Raw genomic sequence first — 20,550 nt, 5'->3', positions numbered from 1 at the left:
TTTCATAGAATACCTGCCAAATTTCATGATTCTAGGCTTGATTCTAGGTTAACGGGAAGTACCTTATAGGTTTCTTGACAGACACGAAACACGGACAGCGAGGCAGACAGACAATAAAGGTGATCCTATAAGGGTTCCCTTTTTTTCATTTGCGGTACGGAACCCTAAAAATAACAATTTAGCGCATCAAATAAGTACTTAACGTAGTTAAAAACTGTTTTGCTGCATTGTATGGGAGTTCTCTTTCTGAATATATACTGGTACCTAACGCCAACAAAGACTACGCATTAATTAATGAATGCTAATAAACAAATAACTCACCTCAGGTAACATGTTAAGTATAGCCATTCTGAAATATACTTATTTGTCGAAGAGCACAGTTCGCGGCCGGAGACAATTAATTGTGAAGAAACATTTCGCTTTCAACTGTTTTTATATCTTCATTTATCTGTGGACGTTTTCATACAACGCCGAAGATAATCCCGCGCGGCGGATTAGCGAGGACATTCTGCAACCTACCTGCCCATTCGTTTTCCTATAATGTCGTTACCTGCCCCCCGATTGTATAAGAAAAACATATTCATGGTTATCGTTATCGTCACCAAATTCTGTCCTTTCATTGGCTGTGAAAAAAGGTGAACAGCGAATGAACCAATCAAAGGGCGATTTCTTGACGATAACGATAACCATGAAAACGTTTTGCTTGCCTATCTGTTCGTTTGTGTGGATTAAACTATATATGGCCACCCTTATTGACGAATTTCCATAGGGGTGAAAACCATACAACACCACTGTGTGGAGGGTAGCTATTGGGCGAGTATAAGGAGTTGTACCTACCTGCTAATAAACTGACAATACTAACTTAGTAATTGAGGAAAAATTGTCAATAGCATACTAACAATCTATGGATGGAAACGTCTGAAAGAAACGTTTATTTATTATTATTTATTTATTAAAACCGATTGATTACAATAATTATTGTGTTCATCGCAATGTGATACTAATCACAACTTATGTGCTAGCCCATCCGGTAGCCACACCGGCTAAAACTAAACCTATATTTAGTGGGCACAGCACGGGTATTTTGATATCAAAATTTCGAAAATTCGATTTGCATTTTTGCATTTTGGCATTAATTTTCAATTGCGGAACTGGTTTTCTTTACGCTTGCGTCAAATCAGATATGTTCTCAAATCACACGACTAATACTTACTTATGCAAGTAAGTACTTACTATCAAAAATAGCTGATCGAAGAAGGTGTCATTTTGATTTATTTCGACATTTCAATCGAATGTATTCATATAGAGAGGAGGGAATGTCCACATCGCGCCAACGGCAGCTTTTCATTTGTTATATTGGCCGCGAGTTTTCCAAAAGCGAGATAATCTCGGCTATCGACGCGGGCCGAGATTGGCGTTCATTAGCGTTCGTGATGAGTACAACTGGTGACGTCATCGCATGGCACAACGAAGCCAATGGAAAAGCGGAAAATCCCGGGTTCGGCTCTGGAATACGTTTCGAAATAGTTTCTCGGTTACTCTGATACTCGTATTATTATTATTGAATATCACATTCAATATTTAGTTTTGGGTCATCGTTCTACACTACACTAAATTTCAAGTTAGCAAAATTTCATTTTGTCAACGAGCTAGAGACCTGTCGCGGACGGACAACCGTCCGCCTCCTACGGTCCCACCGACCTCTCGGTTATATGTGCCCCCGGTCATCGATGCTCCGGCGGCTACCGAAGCTTTGCGCTGAGACGACGAGGTCATCGCGCAGGGCCCACTGCAGGGTCCATCCAGCAGGGCCCACTGGAGGTCCTCGTACATCGCACACTCCCGCAAGACGTGGTGGAGGTCCTTCTCCGCCAGTCCACGTGACAGTCACGTAGGCGCTTGTCGAAGCTCCCACACGGACGGACGGAATAGGGCTCCGTTGTTACCCTTTGGCTACGGAACCTTACAAATGCAACGACTTCTAAGTTCTATGTATACTTAGATGTCATTGTAAAATGAGCCGTCTGATGTAACTCCCCGATTGTCCTCGTCACCAAAAGCAAACAACACGCGTCAGGCGCCACGTCGCCGCTGCGTGCGTGCACTGGCACGTGTGTGTCCCGACTCGGAACCATGCATACGTGTGTGAAGGTGGATGGAGCGCCGCGTTGCCAGGGCATATTGTGGCGGATCCTACAAACGAGACTGTGAAAAGATACGAAAAGCAACGCTGTTGCGTCGCTGACTCATGTGGAAATAATTAGTTCAATTGTTGAACTTTGAACTGTGGATATAATGGGTTTGCATTATGTCGATATTTTGAGTTGTAAAAAAGTTACAAAAACACAACCAAGGTTCTTCGAAAAAGATACTTACCAAAGTAAACCCGAAGATATGAACATGACCCAAAAAGTATGAATTTTGTACATTAATATTTACCAGAGGGGCACCGTAGAGTGCTATAAGACCTACGTGAAGCAAAAAGGCACCCACTTATCCACTTCGACCAGACCTCATGGTGTCCGAGATCTCGCTCTCGCTTGGAGTCGAAGTGGGATAGCGATAAATTAATATAAGCATTTGCTTCAAGTAGGTATTAGTAGTGCTCTATCCATAGATATGTATAGGTCTATGGTAGGCCTGCCATAAAATGCTGAAAGGGCGACCGGGACATCCTTCCATAATACGCACCCGTAGCCAGGAATTGGTTTGAAGGGGGGGTTATCCAGGTCTTAACCGAATCTTAACTCGACTTGACGGGGTGAATACCTGGTTGGTTGGCGGAGTTGAGCGCGAGCGCAGCGAGTGCAATTTTTTTTGTACAACAATTTTTTTTTGTTGTAAAACAGATAAAAAGTGAAAGATAAGCGAAAGGAGCTCAGCCATAGCACAATTTTATGTTTTGAAACACCTCTCTCATGTTTTTCATCCTGGAAAAACAAAGAGTTCCCATGGAATTGTCAAATTTCGTAAATGTACGTAACATAAACAAAAACGTAAATACGTCCCGGTACACCGGGACATGTCCCGGCTTAGCCCTAGTCTATGGTCACATCCGGCGGCCGGTTGTATCCGGATACCTACAGAATACAGATCCGGATCATCGGCGGGTTTTATTGCCAAGTGTAATGTTGACTCTACTTAGCGCACAGTCAACACTGTGATCCTGATGCTCGTATGTTTACTGTACTTACAAATTACTAGTAAAATAAGTGCAGTAAACACTGTGAGAAATGTACCTATTTATCGAGGTAGTACAAAAATTGTTTACTGTCCCAATTGAATAAATAAAAAACGGCCAAGAGCGAGTTAGACTCGCGCACTGAGGGTTCCGTGCTCGGGTATTTTTTCGACATTCTGCACGATAAATCAAAAACTATTAGGTACTAGCCGATGCCCGCGACTTCGCCCGCGTGGATTTAGGTTTTTCGAAATCCCGTGGGAACTCTTTTATTTTCCGGGACAAAAAGTAGCCTATGTGCTAATCCAGGATATTATCTATCTCCATTCCCAGCCAAATCCGTCCAGTAGTTTTTGCGTGAAGGAGTAACAAACATACACACAGACACACACACACACACACACACACATACAAACTTTCGCCTTTATAATAATATTAGTGTGATGCATAAAAATGAAAATAAATCTGTTTTAGAATATACCGGTAAAGCTCTTTCATATGATACCCCACTTAGTATAGTTATCTCACTTTGAAAATTGAAACACATTTTTTATTTTTTGTGATATAACCACAAATTCTCGATTTTCGGATTTATTCTTTTACTTGTGCTATAAGACCTACCTACCTGCCAAATTTCATGATTCTAGGTCAACGAGAAGTACCCTATAGGTTTTCTTGAGCGACACGATGGACAGACGGACGGACAGACGGACGGCGCGGACGGACGGACGGACACACAACAAAGTAATCCTTTAAGGGTTCCGTTTTTCAACAAAATAAAAATTATTTTTTACTTTTTAGTGTTTGTGGTTTTTGAAGTTGGTTTTATTTTTATTTTGATTTTTTTTATTTTAAGTGGCCCCACTGTACTATAGTATGCTATGCCCAGTTAAAACCCTACTGTTTACTAACTATAATTGTACACTGATCGCGAGCAATTTGCTCCTATCCATTGAGGAGTTCTGTTCTTCATCTCCGAAGATATTCATCAGATCTTCACCAAATTTATAAGTATGTGACTATCTACAAAGTATACCCTTTCAAACAAAAAATAATAATTCTAAATCGGTGTCTTTGAGTAATCTTTTTTTTTTAATGTATGTTACATTAAAAAAAAAAAGATTCCGACGAATAATTGAGAACTACCTCATTTTTTCGAAGTCGGTTAAAAATGTCTAAAGAAAATTCAAAAGCAATGTTAAGTTGGTATTATACCTATAACGCTACCGCAAAGTGATTCGTGACAGAAGTGATTGAGGAATTATTTATTTATTTTTAGCCAGATTAATTTCATTCATTTAGGCCGTATTTTATTAAATGAAAAGGAATAAAAAAGAAACTACGCAAAATAAAAATACAATCTTACAAACGATAATTAATTTGGAGGAGTGATGTACCTACTTTCATTTAAAAAGGATTGGGTGTTTTCATTTAGATAAAATAAGACTCAACCCAATAAAAAAATATTAACTATTAAGTAAATATTTTTTGCTTTCACCTTGCTTTCAATTAATGTCTAATATTTCATACTCGTTAGGTATGAACATAATATTATATACATGACAAATGTAGAATATACCTAGCCAACTTTTTTGCAATCAAGTTGGTAAGTACACACATATTATTAAGGAACGTTACCTGCAGTACCTCGCATCCCGTTCTGTATCGCGTTCCATAAGAAACAAGTGTAAATTAAAAAATAACACCCCCGACAAGTGAAGGTTACAGTAATAACTAGAAAAGAGCTGATAACTTTCAAACGGCTGAAACGATTTTCTTGAATTATGGCTAAGAACACTCTCGATCAAGCCACCTTTCAAACAAAAAAAAACTAAGTTAAAATCGGTTCATTAGTTTAGGAGCTACGATGCCACAGACAGATACACAGATACACACATACACACGTCAAACTTATAACACCCCTCTTTTTTGGTCGGGGGTTAAAAAAAAGATTTCGACGAATGAAGCACCGCAGTTCACCGCAGTATTTATTGTTGTTTGTTTCTATTGAATACATAGTCATGAATGTTATGTATAGGTATGTATGTCTCGTCAGAACGGTGTACCTAATGCATGGAAACATTATCATTATTTTCGAAAAAAGGATACGCGAATTATCTCATTTTCGGACAAAGAAAACCAAATCCATTGCAGGAGCGTTTTTTGAATTTGGAATATTACAACGCGTGCTGGGGTTATCAGGGGGCACGGCAGTGCCCCCGCCAAGACGAGCCAAACGGCGGCCGGGGCGCTACGTACCTTTTTCTCGAAGTGTTTCGCCGTATTTTCGACTCGTCATAACTTCGGTCTGGATGACGCTAGAAAGCTGAAATTTTCAGTATAAGGTGTCCTCAGCAAATTTACCAAATATACCAAGTATCAAATATCTAGCTTTTATGGTTACAGATTTATTGATACCTAAAATACGCCGATTTCGTCCCTCACTGATGATCATCAAAACCTCTACTCAAAACCTCTAAGGTACTTCCCGAAGTCCTAGAAGACTGAAATTTGGTATGTAGACTAGAAATTGACAACAAACTACAGGAAAATTAAGAAATTGGAAATGCCCCCCCTCTACGCTTCTTATGGGTGAAGCAAATCTGTAAATTCTGTCGCTAGAATGCTGATATTTTCAGGATAAGATGTCCTTGGTAAATTTATTAAACGCATTGAGTATCAATTGTCTAGCTTTTATAGTTTCAGATTTATTGACAGTCAAAACTTCTAGTCTGTAATTCTAGGGTACTTCCCGAAGTCCTAGAAGACTGAAATTTGGTGTGTACACTAGAAATTGCATACAAACTACAGGAAAATTAAGAAATTCAAAATTTTCCCCCTCCACTCCCACGTATGGGGGAAGCAAATTATTTGTAAAGTCTATCGCTAGAATGCTGATATTTTCAGGATAATATGTCCTTGACAGACTTATCAAACGTACCAAGTATCAATTGTCTACCCGTTATGGTTTCAGATTTATTGCCATTCAAAACCCCTCTAGTCAAAAGTTCTAAAGTACTTCCCTAAGTCCTAGAAGACTGAAATTTGGTATGTAGGCTAGGGATTTCATTCAAACAACAGGAAAATAAACTTTTCCCAGTCTGTACATTTAAAAAATGTGTTTCCTGAAGTCCTAAAAGACTGAAATTTGATATATCTGCTTTAAAATTGAGTTGCAAGATTCCAACCAAACAAACATAGTTACATACATTGCAAGTGGAATAAAAGCTTTTAAAAAAAGAGGTAACGATAGAGAGCGGGCCATGAAAATGATGTAGGTACCTACAAAAAATAGATCCAAAAAAAAAATCTAGGGCACCTGCCAAAAAGAAATGAAATCCCACCAAAAACATTTCATGTAAAATGTTGCCAAGACTCACAAGTTCATAATGCTTTCACTGTTAAAAAGTTATGAGATCTCTAGTAGAGCCAAGCCCCTAGCTGAGCTTAGAATTGCGCTGCCCATGGGACCTATCCCAAGTCCAAAGTATATAGCTCTTAAATGCTCTTGAGTATATCACATTTATAACAATAAAGAACAAATAACTCTACTTACAAGCTCTGATTTTACAAACCCTAAATCTTGGTTAAAAAAGTACGGCTTGGCCGTTTAATGTTCGTGAAACTATTACATGTCATAACATATTATATTAAGGTCATAGGAATAGTTTGTTCGACAATTACTAATTTGTATTATACTTCATGATTGTCGCACAAGCTATTCCGGGCTTAAATGTCATATCAGATAAAAGTACCACGAACATTAAACGGCCAAGCCGTCCTTTTTTAACCAAGATTTAGGGTTTGTAAAATCAGAGCTTGTAAGTAGAGTTATTTGTTCTTTATTGTTATAAATGTGATATACTCAAGAGCATTTAAGAGCTATATACTTTGGACTTGGGATAGGTCCCATGGGCAGCGCAATTCTAAGCTCAGCTAGGGGCTTGGCTCTACTAGAGATCTCATAACTTTTTAACAGTGAAAGCATTATGAACTTGTGAGTCTTGGCAACATTTTACATGAAATGTTTTTGGTGGGATTAAATACTCTGACCGGATCTCTTTTGTCATTCATGGCATACCATGGGCATACTATAGTCTCTTTGCTTAGTACAAATTGCGTTACGTGGCTGTATAGCTATAAATGCGTTTGCCCGTCGGCACAGATGACAAGCGTAAATTAAAAATTTATAACACCCCCGACAAGTCAAGGTTACAGTAACTAGTCCAAAGTATCTGATTTTTCCAAAACATCATTTTCAAATAAATAATCATGTATCTTCTATCGCAACGTCGATCTTGACAGCTTGACATTTGTCAATTGTCCGACCCAAAAAGAGGGGTGTTATCTGTCTGTGGCATCGTAGCGCCTAAACGAATGAACCGATTTTAATTTAGTTTTTTTTGTTTGAAAGGTGGCTTGATCGAGAGTGTTCTTAGCTATAATCTAAAAAAATTGGTTCAGCCGTTTAAGAGTTATCAGCTCTTTTCTAGTTTTCTTGTAGAAAAGAAGGTTAGATAACCGAAACCTGTGAGGATGATACCTACTGCCATTGTCGCAATTAAAATGCCGTTGTCGTATTAGTTTACAAATTGCGAAAAACCAAATAAAATTTGAATTTCGCGGACAGGCCCGTCGCTTGCCCCTTAACTTTGAAAAATTATGGGAACTCAACTAGTTTTCTTAAACGACAATCGACCGGATTCAAAAGCAAGAAATCGAAAAATTTACTGGCGAAAACATAAAGCAATTTTTAATTAAAACCCCAGGTGATATATATTTAGCGACAAAGGTAAATTAAATTTAATGTATAATATAAAATGTATGTTTTATTTCGTTGCATTCTTTTGAGAAAAGCACTATACCTATATGCCTCGGCGGGAAATGGCAATTACCTGTCTCGTATTTAGTGAAGTCCTCTTCTAACGGCTCGGCCTTCAAACTCATACTCGACCTGCAATTGCCTATATCCCGGCCTTTGCAATAATGTACTAATAATCACACAATTACCTCTTAGTTATTGTGATTTCTTTCGTTAAGATGATTTCTGATCGCTCTCCCAACAGTATTTACAAAATACACAAATAATTTTTGACTTTTTAAGAATTTTTATTTTTGAATTTTTCCTGTAGTTAAATAATTATAATATAATTATGATTATGACTAACCAAGTACAAAATTTATTGCAGCAATTTCAGCACAGAAAATAACATTCCGCAGGGCGGCGCGGCCGGCGTCTTCCGACAGGTAGGAATTAATTCCCCATATATTACCTACTACCTAACTCAGATTATCTACTAACCTAACTAAAACCTGCCTACCCTACCTGGTTAATGGAAATTCTTTCTTAAAATTTTATTATTCAAGAATCATATTCATTGAATATTATTTATTCTATACTAGAGGATACCCGCGACTTCGTCCGCGTGGATTTAGGTATTTAAAGATCCCGTGGGAACTGTTTGATTTTCTGGGATAAAAAGTTGCCTATTTCAATTACAGGGACGCAAGCTACTTCGGTACCTTTCATACAAATCGGTTAAGTGGATGGGTTTTTGGGAATCCCGCGGGAACTCTTTGATTTTCCAGGATAAAAAGTAGCCTATGTCCGTCCCCGGGATATAAGCTAACCCTGTACCAAATTTCGTCAGATCTAACTGGAAAGTGCTCTGAGGGGGTGCCGTGCATATGTCGTCGAGCGGCGGCACAGACGGGGTCCATACTTGTATAGTTTAACTAACTTGTTACAAATAACTACAAACTTGACATTGGCTAATTTTGTAAAGCCAGACGAGAGAGAGAGATGTTAAAAACTTTCACGATCCTGGCGCCACCTAGTGGAGTTTCCTGAAACTACTAAGATCTGGTTTTTCAAAATTTGCGGCAATACTAGAGTAATTATTATTGAATGTGATAGAATTTATAAGTGTGACGACTCTGTTGTTTGTATTGATATTAATTTATTTTCTTGTCACTTTAAAAATACTTATTTTATTCTTGAATTAAATAATTGTTTAATTAGAGAATATAGAAAATGTTAGTCGAGCTCATTGGGCCAATAATATTAAAGGGCGGTTCATAAGAGACGCCGCTAGAGGGCGTGTTTCGGCGGGACAGGAGAAGAGTAAAAGACTAGACATGTTTCTGAATCACTTCTGAATACATAATTCTATTATTGTAATACAGCACAGGCAAATATATAATTAATTGTATCGCGTTGTGAAGTTGCATTTGAGTTTTGAAATAAGCCGCGTTGAAAGTTTCATTTCCCGCCATGGTCTATGGATTTCCGGTTGTCAATGTTATAATCTTGCAAAATACGGTGCTGCCCATAACAATTTTTTTTTTAACCTACTTACGATTGTAATTCTATAATTTTGTCCTTTTATGTAAATAAATTGTGATATTTATTTATGAATATTTGAATAATTCAGAAATCATTCGGGACCTGCGACCGCCAACTGTCAGCCTTGTCGTCGTTCGTGCGAAATGCTCGCTCCGTCAACAAGACGGCCGGCATTGCAAGTCTCTTCACTCGCAACATGGCAGCCACAGTGAACACTTCGAGTCCGTGGCCGAACAGTCGAGAAGACTACGAATTACGAGATGTCATCGGTACGTAATTACTTCATCTTTTTATAATCACTTTATATAATTAAACAAAATTATTTCCAATAGTTTAATGGCCGTATGTTTAGGTTTTATTTTATTAATATCCGATCTGTCAGATCGTAAGACATTTCATCATACGTCAATTCAAATAAATTGTTACTGAAATGTAAATGGTTAGGTATGATGATAATATAAGGCTTTTTCGCCAAATTGCAATGGAGAGGTGCAACTCGGTCGATGGGCGCTCTATTCGAGGAATGCATATTTTATAAAGAATATTAAATGCGGTGGAGTGACAGAACCCGCCCAGTTCCGAGATGTGCATATTGTAAGTACGTAATGTAAACAGTGGCCGCCGGGGCGCGCTCTACGCGTTCAGTTCAGTACAACTCGACACAAAGATTGCAGATGCTGCTGGTCCAGCTGCTCACACAATCTGTCCTCACCAAGTCGCATGCAATGGAAGCATCTTGTTTAGCAGATTATCTTTAATTTAATTGTACCCACAGTTCCACGAGGACAAAGCACTCTATACATTTTTATTCAATAGTAACCGATTGCATTGGAGCAATTGTAATGAACATACCTGGGTACCTGCAATAGAACAATATTTGAAGCATGCTTAGTATAATATGTACTTAGTTCATGACTTTGTGTTATTTTTTTGTATTTACCGAGATCAGTAATCAAAATGTATGATTACAGTATTGTGGCATTTTAATTACTATTTATTGGGGCTGTAAATGAAAAGTGTATGTGGATTTTTGCACCATAGTACTATAGAACAGTAGCTGATGTCATCCACTGTGGTGGAACGCTTGATGACCCTTTGTCAGTGGGCATCTAGAGACACAGTCTGCAAGTGGAGTCTGTATGTTGCAGCTGTATGTGTCATTTTATACTTTTACTGCATAGATTTAAAAATAAAATACATTTGCAAATATTAATTGTTGTGTACACTTGTGGGAAGGTGTGGGAGCGACGGCCGTGGTGTTCTCAGCGTACTGCAAACCCAGAAGCGAAAAATGTGCCATCAAAAGAATTAACTTGGAAAAATGGAATACTTCTATGGATGAACTCTTGAAAGAAATCCAAGTAAGCCTAAGTGATATTATATTTTGCTATAAGTCCCCCCTGATTGCTTAGCCGGCATGGCGGGTGAGGACATGGACAGTTGGTAAATATTGAATTGTGATACAATGTTGTCTGTTTCCAGGCCATGTCCAGCTGCAATCACACAAACGTAGTCACATACTACACAAGCTTTGTTGTAGAAGATGAATTGTGGCTGGTTTTAAAATTGTTGGAAGGTAATTTTGAAAGTAACTAACTAAGTTTTTAACTAATTCTGCTTGTTAATTTCAATGTAACTATGAGGAAAATAAAGATTATAATAGTTTAGGGTTCTATATCTCTAGAAAATAAAGGAACATATCAACAGGCAAAATAAAAAAAATATCATAAATTACAAAATGTGCCTATCTATAGAATAGCTTCACATAGTCCATCTGTTATACCGATTTTGATGAAATTTGGCTTTATTATTTTTTATTTTTCAAACAAACTTACTTACATTTCAAATGTTCCTTCCGTTGGAACGAAAACCTGATTGATTCCATACATCATTCCTTGTGCTCTTTTTAACCCCCGACCCATAAAGAGGGGTGTTATAAGTTGACGTGTGTATCTGTGTATCTGTCTCTGGCATCGTAGCGCCTAAACGAATGAACCGATTTTAATTTAGTTTTTTTTGTTTAAAAGGTGGCTTAATGGAGAGTGTTCTTAGCTATAATCCAAGAAAATCGGTTCAGCCGTTTGAAAGTTATCAGCTATTTTCTAGTTACTGTAACCTTAACTTGTGGGGGGTGTTATAAATTTTTAATTTACACTTGTTTTTAAAATTCATAGACGAGGGCTTGGGTGCAATCAGAATTGCTGGCAAGTGATGATGCAGCCTAAGATGGAGCGTGCTCGCCTAGATGATGCCTATTCACTGTGGACTTGAAGATACCCCGTATTAGCATAGAAGAACAAATGTGGTGTTATTGCAGGCGGCAGTCTGCTGGACGTGATCAAGCACAAGATGCGCGTCAGCAACTGCCGGCACGGCGTGTTCGACGAGGCCACCATCGCCACCGTGCTCAAGGAGGTGCTCAAGGGCCTGGAGTACTTCCACAGCAACGGACAGATACACAGGTACGGCTGAAGTGTTATATGTGGCCTTCCTTCCTTACCTACGAGAACAGGTTGACCCCCATTATATTATTCATTAGTACTTGATGGTTTATTTATACTCTATGCGTACCTATACTATTAGTCTATGCTAAATTTATGGTTTTACATGCCATCAATATTAGTAGAATTCGAGCATCGAAACACAAGCACATCAGTAAAATCCTGAAGGTCCTCGATTTAAAATCAAAAATGTTATAACGCCAACTTTAAGTTCACAATGTTTCCGCTCGGAATCTGGCTGTCTGTGAAAGAATTTGAACTTTAAAACCGGGCAGTAAAGACTAATTTACTTTAACACCGAAGTTTTTAATGCTGGAATTCTACCAATGTTTTATACTAATAGCATACTGATTGTGATGGAAAGTATACATATAGATTGCGCGCGAGTTGCATTGCAGAATGTGCTGAGCGAGCTATGTGATCCGCTCATCGCCGGCCCACTACTGAGACCAGGTCTCTTTGGAGAAGGGTTGGGACCATAGCGGCCCAGTGTAGGTCGGCCGACTCACACACCCTCGAAACATCATGGAGAACTCTCAGGCACGCAGCTTTCCTCACGATGTTTTCCCGCAGCGACAAAGCAAATGATATTTAATGCTTCAAACGCACATTACTCTGAGATTCCTTAGAGGTGCGTTCCCGGGGTGGAACCTCCAACCTTCCAAACAGAAGCCGACGTGTTAGCCACGAGATTATCACCGCTTCTGTGATATACAAAAGCTCTGGTTATTATAAAGTTATTGTTAATGCAAACGAATGATGCATCAATTAGCATAATATTTCAATACAAACATCTCTGCTAAGGCTACAATAATGGGCTATCAAATGTCAATCATCAAATATCAATCCGCTTGCATTGTGTCACTTAATAATTTCTAAGTAAAATGACTGTATTGTTTTTAAAACTGCTGGTCTATGCTAATGTCATTTACATATTCTTAACAAGCTGATGCCCGCTGCTTCGCCCGCGTGGATTTAGGGTTTGAAATCCCGTGGGAACTTTTGATTTCCCCGGGATGCAACGTGTTTCTGTACCACGTAAAAACATTTAAACGGATTAAAAACGTGTGATTCAGTGTTGGTATCGTTCAAATAACCTTATAATATGAGAGCTTAATATGAGATAGTTATTTCGAAATTACAGACAGACACTTATTTTTATTTATTTATTAGTATAGATTCATACAGGTTCTTAATTCATCAGAATCTTTTTTTTTAAATGTATGTTCCCCAATTAATCAAAGACCCCCTGGACCGATTTGGAAAATATTTCTTTTGTTTGACAGGGTATACTGTGCAGGTGGTCCCATATAAATTTGGTGAAGATCTGATGAATATCTTTGGAGAGGGAGAACAAAACTCCTCAATGGATAAAGCAAATTGCTTGCGATCAGTGTAATAGCTTAGTAAACAGTAGGGTTTTAACTGGTGTAGTACAGTGGGGCCACTAAACATTGTGAAATAAAAAAATTTCAAAAGAAAAATAAAACCGACTTCAAAAACCACAAACACTAAAAAGTAAAAAATAATTTTTGTTTCCACACGTGTAATGTATGTATAATACAAAAAACTAGAAATCCAAGTGTTTGTGGTTTTTGAAGTCGGTTTTATTTTTCTTTGATTTTTTTTTAATCTCTACGTACCTACTATAGAAAAATGCAGAGTCCATTTGCGTTTTTCATCATAATATAAGATTTTTATAAAACTATCCATGAAATGGTTGTTAAGGAAACAGTTGCATTAAAGCTTATTATGTAGTAAAGAAAATTCTTGATTTAATACTAGTACCTATTAATTAAGATTGCTTGCGTTGCAAATTGAACACTATTTTTTTTAAATATAAAATTGTATAATTCTATAAGGTATTCTATTCTATAGTAAATATAAGTCTGCAGTAACTTCAGCTACAGACTGGACGTGCAGTAATAAAACTAGAGTAAGAATTGTTGCAAATTCTCACTTCTGATATATTAATTTAATTGAAGGTAGTTTTTAATAATAGAGTAAGATCTCGCGAGAGCAGAGTTTATTTTAATTAGTCATTTCCTAATAGTTTAGCACTATTTGGTTACTCTCCCTAATAGCCCCTTTGCAGAATGCCAGGTATCTCTGTACCAAATCTGGTGAATACATTTAAACGGATGGTCCTTTAAAAATCCCGTGGGATCACCAGGATTTGGGAATGAAATTCCTTACAGCATCAGGGTTGAAGAGTTGGGTCCTTGAGGTCAACGACAAAGTTTTTACTGGGTAGGTACCTCCAATATCAATTATTACCGACAGTTTCTAAATCCCATCAGCTTTGGTGATCAGATCCCCTGCAGCATCAGGATTGAAGAGTTGGAATCTATATGGACTGTCGCAAAGTTTCTTTATCGATAAAAAAAAATACACAAAATGATATCCGCAATCTCAGAGATTTCAGTGTGCATACATAGCAAAATAAAACTCCTCCATTTTTGAAAGTCGGTTAAAAAAGTAGCCTGTGTTACTCTTCGGTTGATCCTCTAAGTCCCGTCAAATTGATATAGCCATTCTGAATGATTAGCCCATTCAAACAGACAGACAGACAGATAGATAAAGAGACAAAAATTGTAAAAACGTGTGATTCGGTTATGGTTGAATTCAAATAACCATAATATGAGCTTCATGTCAGGTAGTTATTTCGAAATTACAGACAAACACTTCAATTTTATTTATTAGTATAGATTGTATAGATACACAACTTTTTTCGTTGGCCTTTTTTCTCCAGTTCTCCAAAAGGCCTGAGTTTTCCTGAGAAAATTTTGTTTAGGGACTATGTCTCTCTGAATGGTAGTTTGAGGGCCATTGGGAATCATAAGATTTCTATTGTTCTGAAATAAATTTTTTGAGCTCTATGGAAAAAAAACTTTCAATTAAAAATGTTCATAGAGCCTTTTGAAATTAGCACAAAGTGTGCAGACAAAATTTTTTTTCGATTTGCATCTTTTTTTGGCTTCGTGTTTCCAATATGAATGGGGCGAGAGCGTGACTTCCGGCGTGGGCAGTAACGTAGTGTTTGACTTCAGGGACATAAAGGCGGGCAACATCCTGCTGGGCGAGGACGGCACGGTGCAGATCGCGGACTTCGGCGTGTCGGCGTGGCTCGCCACGGGCCGCGACCTGTCGCGCCAGAAGGTGCGCCACACGTTCGTGGGCACGCCGTGCTGGATGGCGCCGGAGGTCATGGAACAGGTGAGTGCCTGTACCGTGTCTGCGGAGAGTCTGTCGACGCCCACTGTTCCAGTCCATAGTGCTGGAGGCGTCCCAGTTCCCACACTACGCTTGCTTGCGGAGAGAGTATAGCGTCGTCCAATGTGTGATAGACATCTTGACCTAGCAGTTCCTAAGTTACATATTCGTAAAATGAAAAAAAAAGGCTTCCGTGATAACAGAAATTTGACCGCCATAGCACTTCTCAAATGAGTATGCCAGACCGTTTTGGCTAAAACAGTTGTCAGCCAAATTTTCCCTGAATATGTGTGGAATTTTGCATGGAATCAAGTAAAAGTGCAAAATTGCCGCACCGAGCGGCGGCGCAGCCCCGGGCGGAGTGTGAGTGCGCGCTGTTGCAGGACCACGGCTACGACTTCAAGGCGGACATCTGGTCGTTCGGCATCACCGCCATCGAGATGGCGACGGGCACCGCGCCCTACCACAAGTACCCGCCCATGAAGGTGCTCATGCTCACCTTGCAGAACGACCCGCCCAATTTAGACACAGGTAATTGCGAAGGACCGGCGCACACCTGCGGAGCGGAGTGGCGCTGTATAGCCTTTGACATATGGTTGAAAGGTTAATTTAACATTCATGATACTCGAATGTGCTGCCACGCCATACCGACTGAACTAACGTTCAGTTTGAATTTGTATCCAAAAAGATGCTCGCTGCGCTTCGACTCCACTTTGCATGTTTAAAGTAGAACCAAACTGCTCGCAGATCGAATCGGCGCAAATGAAATTTTATATCGACGTTTGCACAAGTTTAAATAAATAAATAGATAACATTTATTCAGCCAAAACTTTATAAATAATATAATAATTACAGACAGATAGGATGCCATAGTCCCCGGGGAACCAAGGAGCCGACCAATGTTTACGCTGCCTGGTTCCTCAAGACCGGGCACCACCTTAAAACTAGCTTATGTTTAAATAGACTCGGCCTTTTAAAATGACTCGGGAAGTCCTCGGCTTGGCCTTGTGCTTCCGATGTTACTCGGCCGTAAATCGGTTCATTTCCGGCCCGGTCAGTGACGTACTGTTCCAGGCGCAGACGAAAAGGATCAGTACAAAGTTTACGGGAAGACGTTTAGGAAAATGATAATAGAGTGCTTGCAAAAGGAGCCGTCCAAGCGGCCGACGGCCACGGAACTGCTGAAGCACCCGTTCTTCAAGCGCGCCAAGGACAAGAAGTACCTCACGCAGACCCTCGTCGCCATCGGGCCCAGCATGGAGACCAGGGTGCACAAGGTACACATTCCAATACATCCTATCTGCAACTAGCTTGTGCCCAACATTTCGTCCCCGTGGACTACACCAATTTCTTTCCTTAAGGGTTGAATTTTTAAAAAATCCAAGGTTTTAAACACTTTAAGATTAGGAACGTGCCCAAGTGATCTTATTTAAGGGTTCGGTTATTCCATTAAGAGCTGTGGACCTCTAAAAGTAGCAATGTGTTCGTAGGCCAGCAAACGGCAGGCGGGCGCGTCGGGGCGCCTGCACCGCACCGTGACGGGCGAGTGGGTGTGGAGCGAGGAGGAGGAGGAGGGCGACGAGACCGAGGCGGCCGCCGACGAGGACGACGCTCCCGAGCGCCGCCCCATGAACCAGCTGCAGCGCGCCGACTCCAGCGCCAGCGAGAACGAAGAGGTTAGAGGCTTTGTTTGTAATACGAGAAGACGGGTCACCTGGTGTTGAGTGATTACCGTCACCCATGCACATTTGCAGCACCAGAAGTGCCGCCGGTTTACGACGATCACTGATCGGCTGATGCTCCTCGAGATATCCCAGCAGCAGGGTGTTAACAATTTCTCCATGACTTTGGACAGAAGGGAGGCGATGGCTGGAATTCGACCATAGTCCACTAAACATTAACATTCTGTTACAACTCACAGGACAGTCCGGCGAACGAGGACGCTCGGCGCGCCGCGGCGCCCGCGTCGGCCGCCGCAGCGCCAGCGCCCGCTACGGAGCCCGTCGTGATTCATTTAGTTTTGAGGCTAAGGTTAGTGAGATTTTTGAGGCTTTAGACCGAAACTTTAATTATTGAAAAAATATGTTCAATCTTAGTATGCGATATGACTCGATGAGTACGACTCCTATTTACGAAACTTCACTTACGGACAGGAATTCGCGGAAGGAACTGAACGATATACGTTTCGAGTTCATCATGGGCGGCGACACGGCGGAGGGCATCGCCGGCGAGCTGGTGGGCGCGGGGCTCGTGGACCCGCAGGACGCGGCGCCCATCGCCGCCAACCTCGCCAAGCTGCTGGCGTCCCAGCCGCGAGCGCCGCCCACCAACACTGTCACCTTCCACCTGGTGAGTCGCTGCATCGGTGTACACTATCGATATACGTTTCGCCGGCGAGCTTGACATACACGACAGACTGGCAAACGAACAGACAGACCAGACAGGCAGACAACGAAGGGATCCTACAAGGATTCCACTGCTCTCTCCCCCCCCCTGCCGCCGCCGGCGCGCGTATGTTGGATACGTTGTCTGCGCAGCAGGGACCTAACCTCGACGTTTCGTTGTTCCAGAACTCGACCGCGCCCAACGAGCAGTTCGACGACAAGACCCTGGTGGGCTTCGCGCAGATATCCATCGTCGACGACTCGTAATCTCACCTATACTTATTAATTCCTAGCCTAACGCATGCACGCGGCTCCGTCTGCGTGGATTAAGGTTTTATATTTATTAGTACGAATATTGTAATGAATGCAGAATGTATCGTTTCACTTACGAATGGTGCTAGCTGGCTGGTGAATCTCTCGTTCTGATGTTATCACTTCAATTTGGTATCGTCTCCGAATAGTCGATGAGGAGAGTCGCGCGTGCGCAGAGCGCCGCCGGGCCAAAGATCTTTAGTTAACAAATGTCTTAAATAATAACTATACCCTATCAGCGGGGTGAAGTTAGTACAGCGTTCTCTCTGTTTGTCTCTATCGTTTGTATGCTTACGTAACAGAGAGCGCTATACAAATTTCATCCCGCGGATAGGGTACAGGTGTATGTATAGTCTGTTATAGAGAAGACGCCTGTGCCGATTCCGTCGCACACGATCTGTAAAAATATATAACGACCAGTAAGAAGCTCGGTCTTAAACTAATGCTGTCCTTTTTAGAGGGGAACATTGTGAAAAGGACACCACTATTTTAAGGGTTGTCGATTTAGTTGAGATTGTGTACAACAGAATTTGCACGCTGGTTATATAATTTGTGCTAAACGAACAATAAAATAAATGTAGTTTAAAAATAAGTACTTACATATTATACGTGTAATATATAGATATTTAAAGAGCAGGTATCGTCGGCTAGAACTCAAAGCAATTACGAATTCAAAGAATTATACAGACAGATGGACTAGTTGTGCGTCGATAGTCGCCTTACAAATGTTTATATAAACATTACATTTGGTGTGTCAGTCAGTAATCGGAGCAACTCCGCTAGTGTGTATTTGTATATATGGATAAACTGACATACATATCAACATACGCACCGCTGGAACCTCGGAGTGTATATTGTAGAGCTTTACTCAGGCTCAGCGAGCTGTATGTGTATCTAGCTGTATATGAGAATATAAACTTGTTTTGCGATATTGTAAACATTTAACGGTTCTGGGCTTTAAAATAATAATTATTTATTATATCTACAATATCTAGAAGAGATTTTTCGCAAAAAAATGTGATGTATTTTCCTCTCTACGCCGACCATACTTGCGGTCCATATGTATTACGCCTTTCCTTTTGGTACTGTAGCGAGTAACGAATATTTGGTATTATTATGATATAAGTATATTAAATCATGGATCCCGATATATATTTTTAGCGCTAGTATGAAATGTTATACGTAATCGACGCCAGGGTGATGCAATAATTCGAAACACTTCAGCGTTAAATAAAAATGAACCTGAACTGTTTCGATAAGACTAGCTCCGAGTGGAATCATTTTAAAGTTGTACCTGCGCAGAAATCTTATTGGGAATGGTGCGAACATGTATCAGCGAAACATAGCGCGTATATACGCGAGCATATTGTACGCGAGTTATGAGCGAGATAGCGCGAGTCTGTCGCTCTTGTGTTTAGAATGTTAACGTCAAACGAAGGTCTGTATTCGGGTTTAGTCGGCGTTAGGAACTAATTTTATCGATGAGGCTCATGAAAGTGGTGGTACTGAAGTATTCCTCGGCGTACGCGCTACATACCAACGCACAAGTCGACTGTGTGTTTGTGCGCACTGCGCTAGGCCCGGAGTCCACTGAAGCGGAGACGGGGGGCTACCAGAATATTGATCGATGGCGCGGTATCGTTCACGTCATCTATCTGTAGTCGGTAATTTTGGCTTCGGTGGTTACCGGTCTTTACGTGATACTCCGAGGAAAAGCTGCGTCGACAAATGATGATAGTGAATTCATTTCTATAAAAGTGATAAAAAATTGTTGCTGAGTTGATTGAAGTCAATCTCTCTTGTGGATGCAAATAAACTAATAATTGTTAATAAAAATACAACCGAATTAGCACCAAAACCAAAACAAGGTATTAATTTAATTTGTTTTAAAATCATTAGTTGTACAAAAATAAGTTTTAGTATTGTATTTATATTAATGTCATTTTTAAACGATTTTATATGAAGTAACGTTTGTATGTGAATAAATTTATTTTGTGCATACTTGGATCGTTTACATTGGTGGTGTTGGTCCGCTTTGTGTTCGTGGCTAACTAGTTTAACCGCAGTTTGGAGAGTCTATAAGGATTTTTTTTTGTATATATATGAATAAATTAAAAAAAAAAGTCAACTCGGGGTCGCCGTGTCTGTGTGTTTATGTGTAACTAACAAACGCCTGACTAATGAACCCTATCCAATCCGGAACTATCCACCTCAGTAAAGTGTACTTATCTCTCAGTAGTACAGAACAATCTCTGAAGCGTCGCGGGCCATCAGAAGCGAAGCTTCGTATGCGTTCGTGTGTAAAATGCTGCACTCTGTCTCACTCACCTGTAATACGAGTGAGTGAGACTATGTGAACCGAGAAGCGCTGCCCGGCCAGCGAGCTACGTTGCCACAAATGTCATGCACTAACCACAAGAACGAGACCCAGCCAACTACTGACGAACCAATCAGTAGGCTCATTGCCGCTGAGTGGTCGAAGTGATAAACGACCGCTTTCAAAGACATACATACATACATACCTACATACATACATACATACATTTCTGTTTACAGGATTGTTCATAGTGATCGGGCATTAAGTGAGCGATTTTAGATCGCTCTTTTACTAAA

At 40.2% G+C, this 20,550-nt stretch overlaps 1 protein-coding gene across 3 annotated transcripts in view; it reads left to right on the top strand.

Annotated features, from left to right (window-relative positions):
• Positions 1 to 20,495, top strand: part of LOC123880213 (serine/threonine-protein kinase OSR1-like) — a 24,600-nt gene extending 4,105 nt beyond the window's left edge. For all 3 annotated transcript variants that reach the window (XM_045928204.1, XM_045928205.1, XM_045928207.1), the window contains exons 3-14: positions 8,371 to 8,428; positions 9,616 to 9,796; positions 10,764 to 10,888; positions 11,010 to 11,103; positions 11,845 to 11,989; positions 15,079 to 15,244; positions 15,625 to 15,772; positions 16,316 to 16,518; positions 16,732 to 16,917; positions 17,163 to 17,272; positions 17,395 to 17,590; positions 17,812 to 20,495. In XM_045928204.1, coding sequence (XP_045784160.1) covers positions 8,371 to 8,428; positions 9,616 to 9,796; positions 10,764 to 10,888; positions 11,010 to 11,103; positions 11,845 to 11,989; positions 15,079 to 15,244; positions 15,625 to 15,772; positions 16,316 to 16,518; positions 16,732 to 16,917; positions 17,163 to 17,272; positions 17,395 to 17,590; positions 17,812 to 17,892 — 1,693 coding nt within the window. In that variant the 3' untranslated portion in view covers positions 17,893 to 20,495. The remainder of the gene's footprint in view (positions 1 to 8,370; positions 8,429 to 9,615; positions 9,797 to 10,763; positions 10,889 to 11,009; positions 11,104 to 11,844; positions 11,990 to 15,078; positions 15,245 to 15,624; positions 15,773 to 16,315; positions 16,519 to 16,731; positions 16,918 to 17,162; positions 17,273 to 17,394; positions 17,591 to 17,811) is intronic.
• The last annotated feature ends 55 nt before the right edge of the window (positions 20,496 to 20,550 follow it).

This window comes from Maniola jurtina, chromosome Z, assembly GCF_905333055.1.
Source record: "Maniola jurtina chromosome Z, ilManJurt1.1, whole genome shotgun sequence".
In the NCBI taxonomy this organism is placed as follows: Eukaryota; Metazoa; Arthropoda; class Insecta; order Lepidoptera; family Nymphalidae; genus Maniola; species Maniola jurtina.
The sequence above is the reverse complement of the archived record's forward strand: the minus strand, read 5'-3'. Positions and strand labels throughout refer to the sequence as shown.